Source organism: Cryptotermes secundus, unplaced genomic scaffold, assembly GCF_002891405.2.
Source record: "Cryptotermes secundus unplaced genomic scaffold, Csec_1.0 scaffold621, whole genome shotgun sequence".
NCBI classification, from domain to species: Eukaryota; Metazoa; Arthropoda; class Insecta; order Blattodea; family Kalotermitidae; genus Cryptotermes; species Cryptotermes secundus.
The window spans coordinates 1,154,431-1,174,383 of NW_019727103.1; the positions used below are offsets into that span (position 1 = coordinate 1,154,431).

The window sequence follows — 19,953 nt, forward strand, 5'->3', positions numbered from 1 at the left end:
TCAATATGAGCCTCTCACAAAGCGGCAGAGTGCAGCGTGGTTGAGCCCAAAGAAGCCGAAACCAAAGAAAGTTCGCATGCAAAAGAGTCAAGTAAAGACGCTGCTAAGCGTTTCCTTCGATTCCAAAGGAATCATTCACAAGGAATTTCTGCTAGAAGAACAAACAGTGAATTCTGATTATTATCTCGGAGTCCTCAATCGTTTGTGGGTGAGAATTTTTCAAATTCGACCTGAATATTGAGAGCAAGGTTCCTGGTCGCTCCTCCACGACAGTGCCCCACCGCACAAACCGAAGATAGTGCGCGATTTTTTGGTCAGAAAAGGGATCACAGTCCTTGATCATCCTCCGTATTCACCAGATTTGGCTCCAGCAGATTTCTGGTTGTTCCCAAAAGTTAAGTTGGCGATGGAAGGAGGCTGTCACGACACCATCCAGGACATCCAAAGGGAATGTACCGCATTTTTAAATGCGATTCCACAAAAGGAGTACAGTGACTGTTTTCAAAAATTTTTCAATCGATTCCAGCTATGTATTGATTCAGAAGGAGACTATTTTGAATAAAAAGAGTGAAATTTTGAAAATAATTCACGTCTTGTATTTTTAATGAACACAGTCCTAACAACCTGGACACACTGTGTATGTGTGCGTTTCTGTTGTCCTGTGTGAGTAGAGGCCTTCTGACGGATTAGTCCCCCACCCAAAGAGTCCTACCAAATATCTCTATATGATAAGATTATAAAACATGGAAAACTGAAGGACTTGGGCTGCATTGATCTGTTATGTTACACAAGAAGAAGAAAAAGAAGTAGGAGGAGGAGGAGGATGATGACATGACAAAGATGATAATGATGATGATGATATTATATTTAAGCATCCTGTTGCACTCTACACGATAAATGATACAAACTCGGTCCCAAGTGCAAACAATTATATTATATGTCTTTGATCTTGCTCTCTTTTACACTACATGTTTCGGCCTCAAACGGCCATCATCAGGTGTGTACTCTCACGTTGCTGCCACACTGCACCCAGTCTAAAATTTAACATTTAAAAACACATTGTTACTTTCGTCGTATTATCGACATCTACCTCGTTGATATCTGTCTGGTCTGTAGATTATTTTGCACACGTCAATTTTGATTTTCCTGTAGTAGCACTATAAAATCTTTAGTTCTAATTTTAAAATCCTTTAAAATTTTCTCAAAATTCTAAATTTAAAATTTAAAATTGTTAGGGTTACTCGCCCTATGTCTAAAGTGCTGCAGCGGCTAGTTCTTGTTTCCACACTGTACAGGTGTTATTCTGTGTAGTCTTCCTGTGTGCGTGCTGCTGCTTGTCTGTACTACGTGTGCACTTGGGACGGAGTTTGTATTATTTATCGATGATGATGATGATGATGATGATGGTGGCAGTGGTGGTGGCAAAGAGGAGGAGGAGGAGGAGGAGGAGGAGACAATTTACTGCGGCATTCATGGCCACATTGACTGTACCCATGAGGATAAATAATGTGACTTTATGGCTGAAAGTCAGAATAGTAGAACAAGAAGAGGAGGCAGTTGCCAGGCAATGGCACAGTAAACATGCTTCTGCAGCAACAAATCAACATGCAGGAACTGTTAAGGGCTGTGACTTCTATGTGGTGCACACCAAGTGCATACAGCAAGGACCAATAGGAAAATTTTGTGGGTTGGAGGTTAGTGTCGACAGTTAATAGTTGTGAGTTGCAAGTGAGTGGTGGTGGTTTGTAATTGGTCATGAGGTATTTCAGTGTTAGTAACCAGTACCTATCAGTGACTAGTGATGGCAGAATAACAAACAGAAGACTTTGTGTGTGCTGTAGTTGTAGTGATTTATAGAGCGTGTGAATTAGTGAGATGGTTTTAATCATTTGTACTTACGAGTTACCAGTGTCCTGTAAATCCAGTATTCAGTCCAAATCTTGTGTCTGGTCACTAACACGTGACAGTATAATAGAAGTCCAATTTGATGAGCACAGCCTATAACAAGGAGTCTGATTTAATGAATATTGCAGTATGTGTCATCAGTTTAATTGTCCTAAGCATAGAAGTATTCTTTGGTTCTGTTAAGAATAGATTGTCCTAATTTCTACTGTAATGAAAGCTTTTCTGTGACAATGTATTGGCCACTAATTTATGTTAGTCATGGGCCAAATCAGCACTACTGGCAACACAGCATTCTTGCATCATGTTTCATGGTTGAGTAGTTGGATGGTTGGATGGGAGAGGGAAAGAGAGAATCAGAGCCACCTTCAGTAATTTGTAAAACAAGCCATATTTGAGAAAATATAGTTCACTCTGCTCTTCATGTAATGAAGGAATTATGTTGACTGATACAAACCAAAATTAAATTTGTTGTACAAATTTTAATGTAGATCTCAAATAGCAAATTCTGGAGATATGATGTTCAGAGTTCCCCTTATATACATTCACATTGTACACTTTGCATAAATGGCTTAAAGTCTAATATGTGTAGTTGTTTCCCTATTAACCCTCATCATCTTCAAGACTGACATAATCATGAACATGACATATTTATGCATCTGATGTCCATCTGTTAGAACAAGGGTCTCCAAACTACGGCCCGCGATGTGATTTTATCCAGCCCGCGAAAGAATTGTGCAGAAATGCGCCAATTGAACTAATTTTCCAATGAATACTGGTAAAGAAAATACTTGTTCATAGATTTCAAATTCATTAATTAAGATTGTATTTAAAATATATTGATATTCCATATTATGTTAATATTAATATTATTCACAATTTTAGATTTGAAAGAAAAATTTTGGAAGCGATTTGCTGATTTCGATGCCAGTGCTCAGGAAATTAGATTGTTTCAAAATCTGTTTGACTGTGATGCTGCAGATGTCCCAAGTCAAATTCAAATGGAAATTGTTGAACTTCAAGAAAATTATCATATTAAAGACAAATACAAGGAAGGAAATTTGATCAAATTTTATAAATTTCTGAATTCTGAGAAATTTCCAAATTTAAAGAACTTTGCTTGTAAATTTATTTCCATTTTTGGGGCAACATATCTGTGTGAACAAACCTTTTCCCAGATGAAGTAGATCAAGTCGAAATACAGGGCAAATTGATCCGATTAACATTTAAAGTCACTACTTGTGATTAGCGTTTCAAAATTTGAACCTCAATTTAATCAAATTTTAAGAATGCAAAAAGAATTCCATCATTCGCATTAATTGTTTTATTATAATTTGTGATGAAAATATGAGCATTTGCTGCTACTGTCTGTTGTCATTAATATACGATAATTTATTCTCATGCACTTTGTATTTAGTTTATGAAATTCTGTGCTTTCAATAAAACTCATATACCTAGAGTTATTAATTTCTCATTTTATCCGGCCCGTTGAAAGTGCTGATTACCTAATGTGGCCCGCATTTTGAAAAGTTTGGAGACCCCTGTGTTAGAAGAAGCATGAACTGTGTGCTCTCAGGTCCTTTATAGAGGTAAGTCTTCTGCTGCTATGAAGAATAGCCAGTTCAAATTATTTGGATTGGAAAGAGTTAAGTTTGAATGTAACGTTTCTTTTTCTTGCCTTGTGTTAACCAGGGGGTTTGCTTTGTTTCAGATGGAAGAAGTGCATGTGACAGGTGTCCGTTCATGAGTGAATCTGCTGCTGAGATGGAAGCACATAAAGAGCAACACTTGTCCAGACCGGGTGCAATATTCAAGTGCTATTTCTGCCCCTTCTATGTCTCACTCAAGAGGTTTGTTATTTTTACAGCATTTGCAGTAACCATTGTTACGCAGAATGGTGGAGGTTTATGAAATTACTGGGAAAGTCAGGAAGTAAAGGCAATCTTAGTTTACCTCAGAATTGATGTTGGCAGCACTGAAAAGATGGCAGAAAAAGACAATGCAAATCTTCCATTGTTTGCACCCATCCAATTTTCATGGTCTTGTTTGTAATGATGATACTGTGATGTGTTTTAACATGGCTGCTGTATTGATTAAATGCACCAAAGAACAACTGCAATCTTCAGTCTTATCTGACCCTTCAGAGGGCGTGAAAACTAGTGTAATTTATGGAAAAATGACAGTTTAATATGACAACAACTTTATGAGCCAGAGGAAAGTTTATAAATGTGTGGAAATGTTCATATGAGGATGGAATATTGTAGTTGGTGATTAACTGAAGAATCAGTATTGATGAAAATGCATATGATTAACATAATCATGGACAGATGCAGTACAAGAATAGTTTGGGACCCAAAAGGAAACATTTAATTTTAATTGAATTAGGAAACTTAGTCTGTTAGACCAAATTCACTGAAGAACAGACAGATTGCATAGGAGAATAAGATAAATGTGGTTATTTTATCAAAACTTATAATGAGACTGCCTTTAATTTTTTTTATATATCTTTGTATTATAGAAAGCAGTATTATTTTTTTATTGCTAGTGGGGTGGGACTAAGTCCCTTGTACTGCGGCCACTTCTGGCCTATTGTACCAGCCCCAGATGACAGGTCAGGGTGATTGTGGAGCAATTGGTGGAATGAAGATTGGCAGGGGAAACCGAAGTACTTGGAGAAAACCTGCCCCAGCGCCACTTTGTCCACCACAAATCCCACTTTACCAGACCCAGGATCAAACCCAGGCCACCGCGGTTGGAAGCCAGCGACTAACTGCTAGAGCTATGGTGCGGTCATAGAAAGCAGTAGGTTCTTGTTGTTCATTTCATATTTCTGTCCAGTAGATGAACTTTATTTCTTGGCAAAGTTGGAATAACCAGTTGCCTTTTGAAAAAATATTGAGGTTGATCATGTGCTGTGGGTTTTTGTGTGTGTGTGTGTGTGTGTGTGTGTGTGTATAGGGCTGTGTGAGTGTTATGGCCTGCTGAAGGAAGGCATAGGGTTCCATCCCCCGGCTATTTGACAATGAATTTGTTGATGAGTGAGCATCATCAGTGGCAGATGTGCAGGGAAGTCGTAGTATACCCCTCTCATTGGTGTTCCAATAATTGCCACTGTGGTGAATGTTCTGTAATGTATGCACAGCATATCGTGCATACAAATTGGAGCAGAAGTTGGATTGTTAGTAGAAATTATGTTTTGCATCCTTATTGAACCATGGGAAGCAAAAGATCTGTGCAAGAATGGATTTCATATGTGCTGAACTGTGATCAGTGAATCATATGTGTCTTGCTGTCCACTTTCCATTTCCTATATTGGTCAAGGAGTAGGAATGCAGTTTGATAGTAGAGATTTTATGGATACATTTGACTTGGAATTAAAGTAGAAAAGCTCTGAGCAGTTATACTTTGTCTCACCATGGGAAAAAATTTGCAAGACGTAGACAGGGTACACCAAAAGTGATGTAAGTTGCATTTGTCACCAATTAGAGGTTTGTGCTTAATCAACTTGTGTGATATTCTACCACAGTTTATGGTGCATACCACACAGCACTGTTACATGAAAAGTGCTACCTGCCCTGCATCAGAAAGAAGTAGAACTTTGTGACTGTGGCGTTGTTTTGCATGAATTTTGTCACAGTGAAAACATTCCAAGATGAATCTCAGAACCTCAGCCATCAACTTGCTTGGCAGTGTTGGATGGGGCTGCTGCTATATGGAGTGATTGCTTTAATTAGTACTACATATGCAGTATATTGTGACATATTTGCTGACAGCTGGAATGGTGGACTCAGGAAGAACAGCCTTTATCAGGCATTGACGAGTAAATATGCTATCTTGTCACTAGATACATCACCTCTTGCTAGGCAGTGGCGCAGTAAACACCTATATGTGACAGCAGTGATGTCTCAGAACAATAGAAGAGCTGTTGTTGACAGTGTTTTCTGTGAAGTCCATACTGAGGCTATGTAACGACCAGCTGTCATTATGAGAATGAGTGAATGAAACATCTTGAATCAGCCATTAGGGAGTGCAGTTCTAGAGTTCTAAGGGTGTAAGGAATAGCCCTTGTTAGGAGGCCATAACCAAGTAATGGCTAATGGAGGCTGTAACAAGCTGAAAAGACTAGTATGGCTTGTAATAGTCACTTGTAATTCTGAGTTGTAAATGTGCAGTCAGTTCAATTACCACTCCAAACCCCATCTGTAGTCACTAAAATTGTGACAGCTGGTGTCTGTCAGAAGTGGGATAATTGGATTGGATAGGATTGGACTGATTGAATTAATGGACTGAAGGTCATGCTGGATAGTTATATCATAAGATGGCTGAAATGAAACAAATAATAGAACACCTGCAGACCTTTCAAGAAGTGAGAGAATTCCACAAGTAGATGATAGCCAAGATGGACACCCATCAAGGACAGATGGAAGCTCTGATGGGTGTAAGCTGACAAGAGCCGAAGGCCTGCCGAGAAGCGACCTCAGCCTGTCAAGAAAAGCTGGAGGCCAGCATAGATGGTGTCCAGGAATAAACGGAAACCAAAATTAAGCCTGACTTGGGCAAAATGAACAGCACAGTGTAGGAGGCAGGTCAAGGAAAGATAGAGGCCCTGGTGGAACGTCGGGAAGCCCTTAAAGAAGAGACTGCAATGGAGACTATCAGAGCAGTGGAGGACCGCTTTGGCGACCAGCAACCAGTCATAGGATACTGAACAGCACTGAAAAGGTAGATGCAAGATGACGATGTATGAGGAATCCCAACTAGGTCAACGTTTGAGAAGAGATGATGGTTGTGATCAGAACAGAACAACTGCATAATGGACCAAGGCCAAAAATAGTTAAATCTAAGAAGAAAGAGAACGCTTAGCAAGACCTCCTTTATACTATGCATTTACATTTCTTTGCTCTTAGTCATGTGTAGGGCTTGTGTTTTACCTCAGATCACCATTCCTATACTTACTACCTTTAAATCGAAGATAAATTTCATGTTTAACCAATGTGTATATAACAAACGAATTTAAAATATGTATTCCTCTGACAAAATAAGGAGTTGTCATACAGTGCACAACTGTTAGACAGTATGGTTATGAACGACCAAAAGAATAATGATGATGATGATGGTGATGATTATCATGATCCTTGATCTAATGAGTGCTCTTTTCTTCCATAGCTATCAGATTTTGATTCTCAGGTTCATATATTTATCCAAGGCTTGAGATCAAGCATGTCACACAAACTTATATTAACAAACCTTCCTATGTCACATGATAATGTGACTATAGATGGGGTTTGAATTGATGATTGGATTTATAGAACTCTGATAGATCTGGGACTACAAGTAATTATAACCTTTTTACTAAGTCACACTCTTTACAGTTCACTAGAGCACAAACTGAAGTCGTCTCAGCCTGATGTGTCGTCACAAGTCTTCTAGTAATGGCTTCCAACAGCAGGCATTCTGCTTCCTCTCAGTCTTGAACTATCCCTGGCCTCAGCTACAGCAGCCATCGACAAACAAACAAACAAGCAAACAAACAAACAAACTAACTAGCTAACTCACTCACTCTCTCTCTCTTTCTCTCTCTTAACTTCCCCTTCTTATAACATCTCACACAGACCACACAGAAAACATCGTTCCTCAGTTGCTGTTTATGAGCCGTTGCCTATTAACGGCCATTGTGTAGTTATTTGTTTCATAGTCGTTGCCTAGCAACAGGTCTACATGCCATATTGCTTCCCCTTAAGGATATTCATCCTGAATAGCCCACAGGCATACTGCCATTTCTTCTTTTCCAAGGGCTGTGTTTGCGACATCTACAGTTTGTCTTGCCTTCCTTCTCTATGGCTTGTGCTCACTGTTATTACTTTGCAACTGCTCCAGCTGTTCCCTCCTCAAGGCAGCTCATCCAGAGTGGTTCCCTGATAAGGTGCTAGCTGGCCTAGGTGTACCACCATATTTTCTGAGGGCTTTGGGCAGAAGTTCCGAGAGTGGTCGGTACTCTTACTTCTCTGGCTGTTAGGCTGTGTGCAGTCTCTTCTTTCGCTTGGGTGGTGACTGGCTCCTCCATGATGTCTTTACACTCATTTGCCACAGCCCAATGAAGAATTCGAATGCTTGCTTCCTGATCTCCAGGTCAATGATTTGTCCGAGGGCCTCATAAAATATCTCCTTGCTCCCTAGACCCAGCTGTAGGTAGGTCTTCACCTCTTTTTGCCAGGCCCTTATTTGTCTCATCCTCTCTTTGTGGCTGGCTTTCATTTCCTTTAGGTTGGTGTCTGTCTTTTCTTGATTGAAGTTCATATTTTCTTGTGTGACATTCATTTCGCCCAGCAGGCATTCCAGTATTTGTTCCATTTTTGTAAGCTTATGATGCAACTATCTACTGCAGTTGTCAGTCCACCAGTTCAATCCAGTCCCACTTCTGATACCAGTTGTCACAATTTTAAAGTGACTATAGATGGGGTTTAGATTTGTAATAGGTTCTATTGAACATGTACAGAACATAACTACAAATAACTGCAACAGTCTCACTGAGTTACACACTCCAAAGATCACTGTAATTACAGTACGCATAGTCTTCTCAGTCTTCCCTAGCCATTGCTTGGTAGGGGCTTCCAATGGCAGATGTGCCCCATTGTGTGGGTTCCTGAACTGTCCTTGGCCTTTGTTACAGCAGCTCCAGACTGACTGACTGACTGACTGACTTACTGACCGACTTATCAAGTGGCTCTAGGCTTGTCCTTCATATAACATTTTGGCATGTACTCCACAGCAAACACCATTTCTCTGTTGCTGTTTACACTTTGTTGCCTAATAATAGCCCTAGTCTAGTTGTTTGTTTTGCAGTTGTTGCCTAGCAATTCTGCGTGCCACAGTATTTTTGCTATGTGCTTTGTCTACAAACAACAATCATCGTGTGGAATACATAAAGTAGTAAAATCCTATACTATAAGTGCATAGATTTAAAAATAATGTATATAAAGTATAAAAATATAAAAAGCAATAAATTATGTCTCATGTGACTTAATTTTTACGTGGGTGTAATATGTACTAAATTAATAGTGCCTGTTATGCTACACACATTCACAGTCACTTTCAGTTCATTGGATACTTACAAAGCTTGTCCAGTTCAGATCCAGTTAAATAATATGTCCCTTCACACTCCTGTATTGTACCTTTCTCTCTTGTGTGTGCAATCTGTTCAGATCAGTCCAAACCAAATTGCAATTCAATGATATGAGTGAATTTTGAAATTCAGAGTAGTCTTTTGTTGTTTTGTATGGAGTGTAGTGTTAAGCGTTGTGAAATGTCTGTCTGTCCTGAAGTAAGGGCTGATGTGATGATGAAATAAGTGAGATAATAAGTAGAAGGTGTGTGTTTTTCAGAGCAAGGACTTTAATGTTAATGTAACAGGGTGTATGTTCTTGTGGCCTTGGATGTGTAATGTGACAGGTGCCATCAACTTATTACACATGCTCATGTAGAAATTAGGTTGGATCAACAAAATTTACTGCTTTTTATATTTTAATACTTCTATATTTTTTAACATCTTTGCCCATACATTATAGGATTTTACTGTTTTGTATATTTCACCTGATGATGACTGTTTATGATCAAAACCTATGGCGTGTATTTAACTAAACTTCATGGAGTTGAGCCCTTCAGAAATCACTAGTATGTGGCGTGTATTTAGAACTAAAAGAAAACATTTTTTTTTTAATTTTAATTAATATAAATGTGATGGTTGATCTCAGGCCTTGAATGATAAACACAAATAGGATACAATCCAGTAAAGAAGCATATATTTATATTGGAGTTTTTTTATTTTTTAGGTTCATGAAAATACCCATATACAAATTAACTTCGTGTTTGTTATTGTGTGGAACTATGGAAAAATAGGACTGCAATATCATGATCCATTCTTGCTTATATTCCAAAATGTTCTGAAAATAAAATGTAGATGTATTTTATACTGTTGCAGAGACCTATTGCAGCACATGCGACTCCACGGTGTCACTGAACCAGAGGATTATATATCAAAAGCCATGCAAGGGAAAAGCACGCAGAAGACAACGCCAGCAAAGGCAGAGAACAGAACAGAGGAGGTGATGTAGTTTATTGCAGATGTAGAGGTTTAATTAAGATAACCAGAAGGATAAGTAGCTTCTTGTGTTGGTCTTTGCCCCATGGAGTCAGAATTTTACCAACATTTTTGTTATGTTCTCTTTAATTTCACGTGTCAGCTGCTGTCAGCTTTGAGCATTGCATTTTCTTGCCACATTTTAATATTTGAATGGGATTGCATGATACATACTCGTATAACTGTAGGTCGGGATTTGGTAATATTAGCGCAGTACCACAAAAAAATTACATTTTGAGTGGTTCTCAACTGATGCATACAGCTTTACAAGAAGCATGGAATAATTCATAACAGTTTTCTACTGATTTACACCACTTCTTCTGAAGGACTCATATAATCATAACAGTTTAGTCATTAAATAAACCAAAATTTAATAAAAAAAGTTGATAACATTTATATGAGTAATGGTCAGAAATTTGGAGTTGTTCCTTACTGAATAAAGGAGCTAAGTTCACTGGCTTGTCAGTTTTTCATTGTTCTCTTTTTTTTTCTTAGGATTAAGGCACAGTTAATTTTTATTTAAGGGAAGCTAGCTGAAAAACGGGCAGTGAATGTTACATGGTGGTGTCACTAAGACAGGCCTTATTTGAGAATGGCTTTGGTGCACTTCAGAAGCCATAGTACCTGGGTATGGTTTAATTAATGTGTAGACTGCACTGAAAATCATGAACAGTAGATACCATTTTGAGTTACTGCAGATGTCCCATCACTATTCCATGAAATTCCCAGGATATTTAGGCAATTCTTCTAGCACTGCATTCATTCTCGTCTGTCACACTAGTTAAATATTATAAAATGATTTGATAACACCATCCATTGTGACTCAGTATATATTTATACAGGGTGTATCACAACTCAATGGCAAAACTTCAGGAACAGACTCCTCATGTTGAGAGAAGAAAAAAAGTATATGACAACATGGGTCCGGAAATGCATATAATTACAGAGTAGTAATTGTGTCTGCACGCCAGTGAAAAGAATTGGCGACATGAATGCTTTCTATGGGTGGGTCGGCTTTTCACTGGAAGGACAGCTCTATGATTATCATGACGTCACCTGTGATTACTTTGTGATAAATTTTCCTCTGCCAATTCTTTTCAGTGGCGTGCAGACACAATTACTGACTGTTGTAGTTTGTGCATGTGGTTAGGATGGTGGGGCGATAGGGAGTTTACGTAGAAATTTCTTAAGGAAACTCTTCAGAAATATCTGCTTGGAAGACACAGAAATCGAGGGGATGGATCGTGAGGAGATAGATTTTCAGAATGGAAGTAGATGCAGGAGAGTCAGCATCATGTCTGTTGATGATCTTTGGTGTTAATGATGCTGAATTCCTTGGTTCTGATACCACAGTGTTAGCTAACATGAATTGAATCCTGTGAACTCCTTGGAGCTTCCCAGTTGCATATCTGCTTTTATTTTCCAGCCTGCGGGACGACAGCATCACAGCATTGACACAAGCCCACATAAGCGATACAAGTGTGTTGGGTGTCCCTATGTCAGCAATAGCAAGAGTCAGTTCCTGTATCATAAACAGTTCCATCGTCCCCGTGGGGCACCATTCAAATGTGGCCTCTGCTCCTACAATGTGAGTCGTCGCCACTTATTGCATCAGCACCTGCGTGTTCATGGAATTCAGATTCCTCCTCAGAAGAGTCCTACGAAGTCATCTGACAAAGAGGTGAGAGAGGATGGATCTGATGAAATTGAAGAAGTCACTGTAATGTCACAGCGTCCCTTTGCCATCCCACTGGCATCTGACTCAGTGTTGGATACTCGCCGCATGACGGACATACCACTAGTTTGGGTCTCTCGGGGAAGAAAGTTTTCAAAAATGTTTAAATGTCGTTTTTGCCCTCATGTAAATCTGCGTAAAGCCAATATTCAAGAACATGAGAAGATGCATCGTGTTCGCACTGCAAATGATGTTGCTCAGTTGGATACTATAAAAGATAGACAGTCAAAAGAGCAAGGTTCTTTAGGAAACCAGCAGCTGCAGCAGCCTCTCCAGCAGCACCACTGTCCTGACTGCAATTACATCTGCAACAATGCAGGAGTTCTATCCTCACATGCCAAAGTACATCAGGGACTGTATGGACAAGTGCATTGTCTGGTTGACACCACAAGAAGTGATGAGGTGCAGTTACAAGAGTTGAGTGCGAACATGAGCAAGGACAGTGATGATAACAGTGGGGTCTGTACAGAAAATATGGAGCAGGGAGTATGTGAGGAAGAGGTAGTAGATTTCCAACCAGAAACCTTATCGAAAGAAAGCGGTAGTGGGAACAAAGTGAGTGTCAGTGATTCTGGTTTCTCAAATAATGAGGATTCAAAGGCAGAAGCAGATAATGGACGTTCATTATACTTTTGTTCACACTGTCCAGCAAGATTTTTGTTTGAAAAAGAATTAACCATTCATGTTCGTTTCCATGAGATTTGCTTGGCACATCGATGTGAGTCATGTTCTTACACTGCGAGGCAGAGGCCACACCTGTTAGCCCACTTGAAGGTGCACACAGAGGAATACCAGGAGCGGACAGATGTGCTTACTAAAATGTATAAGATTTCTCCTCAGCATTCCCGACCTAGATCAGCTGTCATAGTAGAAGGTCCGGGTGTGTCGGGTCCAGTTTGGGTGGTGATTGGTGGAGCCACCCCCTCACAGAGACAGCACCCTGTTGAACAGGAAACAAGTAATACACCTGCCCCTGTAACTCCAGCAAGAACTATAGCAAAACAGTATGCTTGCAAGTTGTGCCCAGCAAGGTTCTTCAAGTTCGTAGCTCTTGAGTACCATACAGGTTTGCATGGTGGTTCTGGCCCCCACAAGTGTAGGAGCTGTGATTATGCAGTCAAGACATATGGAAATCTGGTGAAGCATGAGATGATTCATGATGGAACATCTAAACAGCAACGTAATAGTTCGGCAGGCAAGAACAAGAGCTCTTCTGGCACAGTGCCGCTTTCTGGTACAGAGTTGTTCCAGCAGAGGGCAGAGGCACAGAAGCAAAGCAACAACGATGCTGGTGCTAGGCGAAACATTACTGATCACTCGCCTCTGCATGTAGACCCACAGTTTGGGATTTTAATGCATGGGAATCCAGATTTTATATATCCTACATATTTGAAAAATGGAAGGCTGAAGGAGAAACGATACAAGTGCCACAAGTGCCCATCAGCTTTTGAGAAACGGGAACAGTACAAAGTTCACTTGTCTCTACATGGGTCCAAACAGCGGTATAGGTGTGAGAAGTGTGACTATTCAGTCAAATATTATGCTAACTACATCCAGCACATGCGTAAGCATAAGAATAATGAGGAGGCCTTAGAGGCGCGCAAGTTAGAGAAATCAGCAAAGGAAGGTAGTACTGAGAAAGAAGAAGGAGGAGAAATAGAGGTTGCTGATGAATCGAATGCTGTAGAAGAGGACATCCCTCCTCTCATGCCACGTTCAGTGAAGACAATTGGGAGTTCACCAATGGGTCGACATGGCCCCTTGCAGTTGTCAGTGGCAGATCGCCAAACAATTCTGCTCCTTCAGCAGCGAAGATCGAGTAATGCCAGCAGTTCCCGAGAGGGAGGAGATGAACGGAAATGCTTCCGATGTCCACATTGCCCTTATTCTAGTCAGCGCCGTGATGGAGTTGAGAGTCATGTCAAACGCCACTTGTCTGTGTCAGGAGTGTGCGGAGCTTTCATTTGTTCCCACTGTGACTATACTGTGCCCCAGCTTCACTTTCTGCGGGAGCACAAGAAGCTCCACTTCAAGAAGATGCAACCAGACATATATATGAAGTATGATCGGATTGAACTTTGGGCATGTGAAGAAGGAAAAGAGAATATGGACCAGACTGCAGAAGGCTTTATGTCAAACTTTTCTGAGTCTTCTGGCAAGAAATTGGTGTTCCAAGACAATGGCAATGCCCAGGTTGCTGGTGGCAGATTTTATCCAGCATTGCCATCTGATGTAAAGGAGGAGGAGATGGAGAAACTGTACATAGACCTTCGTACTGGGGAACCCATCTGTGAGAAGAGTAGCTCAGGTGACACACAAGACATGGTTGCAGAAGGATGCAAAGAGTTAGTTGCATACAACACAGGCGATGTGGGCGAGAAGTTTGAAGGGGAGAACAGTGACAGTGATGATGTTGAGGCTGCAGAGTCTGTTAATGCTGAAGACAGCAAATCTGAGTCTGGTAGTAGTAGCAGGAGCAGCAGCAGCAGCAGTAGCAGCAGTAGTAGCAGCAGCAGCAGCAGCAGTAGCAGCAGTAGTAGTAACAGTACTAGTAGTAGTGACAGTAACAGCAGTAGTAGTAATAGCAGCAGTGACAACAGTAGTAACAGCAGCAGCAATAGTAGTAGTAGTAGCAGTAGCAGTAGCAGTAGTGGGGACAGTGACTCTGAAGAGAGTGATGACAATACTCATGAGGTTAAATCTGCTGATGACAGTGCTTCAGTGTGTTCAGGAAACTAAGGGTGTACAGAATTGTTTCAAGTATTGCCTTACATTTTAAGAGAAGTGACTTTATGAGATGTTGGAAAGAGATAGAGCCAAAGCATATGACAGTGGTTGTTATATATTTACATATCTTTCTATTGTACATTTGTAGTTGAAAGAGATGTGCCATTATTATTTTGTATAATTGGGCATTTATTACACTTCTAATTGCTAAAGCATTGCAATTGCCCAATAAGATATTTTGTTAAAAGTGTATTAAGTTTTTCAGTGTATCTAAATGTTTGTTTGTGTACATGTTTCATTCTTGATGTACAAAAACTGATTTTATGTTGTATAGTTATTCTGTTGAGTGTGTAAAACCAGTCAGTCATATCAATGAGTCAGTTTATTTATATTATAGATACTTTTAGAAAATACCAGTGGTATCCCCTTCTGTATTGCAGGCTTGTAGTGCTTGTAGGACCCACCATATGGCTTTTTTCTCCCCATCTGCAAAATGAGATTTAAATCTCTGTGGTTGAAAGTGTAAAAGGAAAAGTACTTCAGTACCAAGCTTTAAAAACAGTAGCTATGTTTTTGTCATGAGGTGAAGATAATGAAACCTACTCGTTTGGGCTAATAAGATGGAGCTAACCTGTCTGTGCATAACAGTAGTTCTAGTCAGGATGTTTGAAATGTAGCTGTAAAAGATCAGCAGTGGGAGTTAAGAGAAGAACTATGTATGAGTATTTTGGTACAGTTAATTTTCCCAATATACTTACTGTATTAGAATGAGATACAAAATACCATCTAAGTGTATTTAGTGTATTTCATTGTGTTGATTACATGTTGTTGAAGCCCAGACATGTTTTGGTCATGCAAGAGGTCTTGTTGGGGGGGGGGGCATAATAAAGAGAAACTTTACAATTCTTATATATAAAAATAGAGGATTTAAATTATATCAGTCATAAATTTGTAATAAAAGGTTAGAACTAATTTAATGTTAAAATAAATATATGTGGGGTCTTATGTAGTTTTGTCATTACTCCGATGACAACCCACTTCTTCGGAACAGTTTGTTGGTCCTGAAAAGGACCGTGGTTGCTGAGATGCTTGACCGGTGAGGTAGCGCGGCGCACACCGGTAGGGAGAGAGGTTAGTTGTGGTGAGTGGACTGACCGCAGTGCAGCCGTTGCTTGATCGCAGTGCGGCGGATGGTGGAGGTTGCTTGATCGCAGCGCGGCGGCTGCTGGTGAAAGGCTAGTCTTTGAGCACGGTCGTAGGAGTGATGAAGCAGTGGCTACGCAAGATGCCCAGTGGGTCGGACAGGGACACGACCACCGGCGAGTCCAGGCAAGGTGCCCCAGTGAGTCGGGCGTGAGAGAGCTGGAGGGCTGAGGCAGTCGTGCCTGGCGCAGCCTGCCGATGCCTCTGAAGACTGAGCGCTGGCGACGAAGCCTGCTGGCTGATGTTGCTTGAGTGTGGCTTGATCGTAGACTGGAGTAAAACTGATGATTTGGCGTTGGAGCTGCTCCTTTTTATACACTGCTCAGTGGGCGGAGCGAAACTTGAAATAGAGGAGGAAGAATTGATTGGCTAGTGCGCGTGATGATGTAGATTTGGGGCTAGCGGCGAGCGCAGTATAAATGTGAACGTTTGGAGGAATTTGATTGGTTAGCGCGCGTGATGGTGAAAAGTGATGTGAAGAGTGTGCGTTGCAGAAAATGCATGATAATGTGGGATGTTCCCACATATATATACCATAGTAATTATAATTCAGTTTATTACAATGTGTTGTTATATTGTCTGCTGTTGTCTTACACTTTTTTTTAGATGTCCTATCCAGTAGGTACTGGCGGCTCTTTCCCCAGGGGTAAAGCAGCAGGGATTTGAAGCTGACAACTCACCTCCACCTAGCGCCAAGGTCAAGAATGGTGGAGCTGTGCCTCCACTTCCCCTTATGTCTTCATGGCATAATGCTTAACTAATTAAGCACAGGGACAACTTTACCTTTTTATAAATTTAACTTACATAATGTTTAATAAGAAAACACATATGTTTATTTATCATAAAGCAAAAAAAAACATTCAGAATCAGATATGGTAAAAAGTAAAGTAAAGCTATCCCTGTAACAGGCCGTGAAGGCCCATAGGGTTGTTAGGCGTTGAGGGTCCCACATTATCTAGACAATCGGCTCATAGATGGCGGTAAGGTTGTCAGCCTTATGCGCCGGCCGCTCTTTATTCCCCAGGAAAATTATTTAATTAATTCCTGGTAGTGTGTTATTTATGACATTTAAAAATGGATGAAAGCTAAACCAGCTTTAAACAACATAGCATGACACCATAATAAAATGAATTGTGGTAATTGTCGTGTATGTACAGGGTCTGGCAGGGAAGTGTGATGGTTTTCAGAAAACTAGTACACAGTAATTTTTTAAGAACAGCAAATTTTAATGTTTTTAAAAAGTACATGAATAATGCCGTTTAAGATTCTGTAACAGAAAATAAGAAAATTTAAATTCATTTTCGGAAAATAAGATCATGCAAATGGCGGCCAGTATTGTCCAAGCATTGTTGCAGATGAGCGGAAAAGTTGTCCATAGTAATTGGAGCTTAGCGAGTGGAATTGCTCGAATTTCTCAGGTGGTGGCATCTGAAAGGGCCTCAAGAGTGTGTGGTTTGTCGATGTAAACGTTAGCTTTCCGGTAAACCCATAAAGATTAATCGCACACCATAAGTTCTGGGGATCAAGGGGGCCACTCCACATCCCCATGCTTTGAAATGAGGTGACTAGGAAAATTTTCTCTCAGTAAGGTCATTGATTCTCTTGAGGTATGGCAAGTAGCCCCATCTTGTTGGAACCAAACTGTAAGGTCGATCGATGTCTTCGCAATTCATACAGTAAGAACTCGCGCAATTTTGTCATGTATTGTTGTGAGTTTACTGTTACAGTGTGTCTGCATCCATGAAATTGTGAGGCCCAATTACGCTGAATCGGGCAATTCCACACAACACAGTGCCTTGCCCGCAATGTAGGGGTCTTTGTTGGAGTTCTTGGGGATTGTTTGCTGACCAATACCAGAAATTTTGTTTATTGACGCTTCCTGTCTAGTGAAAATGCGCCGAACTACCCGTTTGAATAAACATCTCAAAAACAAAGGTGAAATGTTCAATCGTCCACGGTTCCATGGCTACTGAAATGGTGTCTAACGGCGAGTAACTGCCAACCATTGCGCATGCGCTAGTCCCCCTACCCCCATTTTTATACCCATCAAAAATATGTCACAACTCCCTGCCGGACTCTGTATAAAGATAAAGCTATCTCTGTAACAGGCCGTGGAGGCCCATAGGGTTGTGAACTGTCAGGGATGCCACAATTTCTAGACAGTCAGCTCACAGATGGTGGTGAAATTGTCAGCCTTGTGCACTGACTGTCCTTTACCCCCAGAAAGGTGCCAGGTACTCATTTCTGTTAGAAGCTGAGTGTACTCCAGGGCCATAGTGCAGCTGGAAGGATTAGGTCTATTGAAAAATTCTCTTCAGGAATCGAACCCATGGCTTCTGGCTTGCAGCTACGCTACTGTGTGCCCCATACTATATATTATATATGTATGAATTTCGACATAATTTTAGTTTTAGCCTTGTATAAGAAATGTATGACTTGGATGTTTTAAATCTTTTATTTTTAATATGGATGGACTGTAGAGTTTCCTTTCAGTATAGTACACTCCTGAAAATGCTCTTGTATGACCAAAATATGTTGGGGTTTTAGCAATATGTAACAACACAATGAAAAAAGTAGATATACAGAGATGGTAATTTTCATCTTATTCTGAACAGAACCACCATTTAATACTTGTAAAACTATTCTTATAACTACTTATAACTATGACAACCTTCTTTGAAACCAAAACCCATAGAACAGTGCATATGGAGGGAGAAAAGTAGGCAAAACTATGAGACATGTCAGTATAATTACATGATAAAATTCCAAAGAATATGATCAGTGAGCATGAAGTATATCAATCAGCCAATAAAATATTGCAGTGTGATGGAACAGCAATGGGGTGAACAAAACCAACACAAGATCCGTTAAAACCAGCAAAACTGAAATAGTATAGAAACTGTGAAACTTCTTTCATCAAAAGAGGAGTGCAAGTGAAGATCATACCAGGTGAAGTAATAACATTGGAAGAATCTAAAAAAAAATTCATGTGAATAGAAGGGAGTTAAACTGAACTATCTTGTAACTTGCTCAATTACATCCCAATGACAGGAACACATACAGAAATTTCCAGACTGGGCACACTGATCAGACTGTTCATACAGGCCATGTGAGCCAATTCCAATGATTTGTTTGGTTCAATTTACAAGACCCTCATTCATGTAGCAAGGAAGCCAGGATCTCAGAAGTTAAATAAGAGAACATACATGAAAAAAATGCATTAGCTCACATGGCTTTTATTGCCAATTCAGTATTGCTGTTTTGTATACACACTGTTGAAAAGTAAAAGTTTGATTTGTACATATGTTTTAACATGTCTGGAACTGTGGTCAGAAATATAGGTATCCCTCAACTTACATGAATTTTGCATTAACATGATTTCATATGAATTCTCTTCATACAGTTCTTTTAAATGAAAACTAAAAAATGATACTATTATCTGTGTAAAACAGAAAAGTAAGAAGAATTCTGTCTTCTGGGATATAGCACCTTGTAGTCCAGTAGCCTTAAAGAGAGAGCTCTTCGTAACTACCTTTGCAAGAACTGCAAATCCAACAAAGAAAACTGTGATTTGTAAAGCATTAACATCAATGGTCATAAAGCAAATCGCTAAATACTAACTATGATATGAAGATAACTGTCTTGTAGAATATGGCATCATCTAGTCTGATAGAAGGGCACCAAAATTCTGGAGGAGTCTCTCACATCCCAGAAGACACCACTGTGAGAACAGTTCAATCTAAATTAAAAATAATAATATTCAGTGAAAACTGAAGGCAGTGAAACCAAAGATCCAATAAAAATTTTGAATTATGCAGCCACTACTGGGAATGAAAATATTGCATAACTATGGTGTTACCTGTAAGTTAAAATATGATACTGTGGCATCATAATTATGTGTAAGATAATATTTATTATTATTCAGTTGACACAGTCCTGGTATGAGCACACCATTCATTTGCATGTACAGCATGTTTTCGGCCTGTTGGGGCCATCATCAGGTACGTAGAGGATTTACAGTCACCCTTCTGTCTGCTATACCTCCCTACACTGGCAAGTGTGTACACATTGGCGGTTCTCTGTACAGGTATGTTGGTTATGTAATGCCCTTTTGTTATAAAATGTATTAAGTGTTAAAACTGAAATTTTAAAAATATTAAAATATTCCAATTGGAATTAAAATTGAGTTTCATCCATGATATGTACACAGTTGCCGTCTTGTAGAGTGCACTCAGTTTCACCTGTTACT

General features: G+C 39.9%; 1 protein-coding gene across 1 annotated transcript in view; it reads left to right on the forward strand.

Moving 5' to 3' along the window:
• Nucleotides 1-14,949, forward strand: part of LOC111864449 — a gene marked incomplete in the record, with an annotated part of 85,623 nt that extends 70,674 nt beyond the window's left edge. Inside the window, 4 exon segments of the mRNA XM_033751432.1 lie at nt 3,614-3,752; nt 9,881-10,004; nt 11,466-14,394; nt 14,942-14,949. Coding sequence (XP_033607323.1) covers nt 3,614-3,752; nt 9,881-10,004; nt 11,466-14,394; nt 14,942-14,949 — 3,200 coding nt within the window.
• Between the last annotated feature and the right edge of the window lie 5,004 nt (nt 14,950-19,953).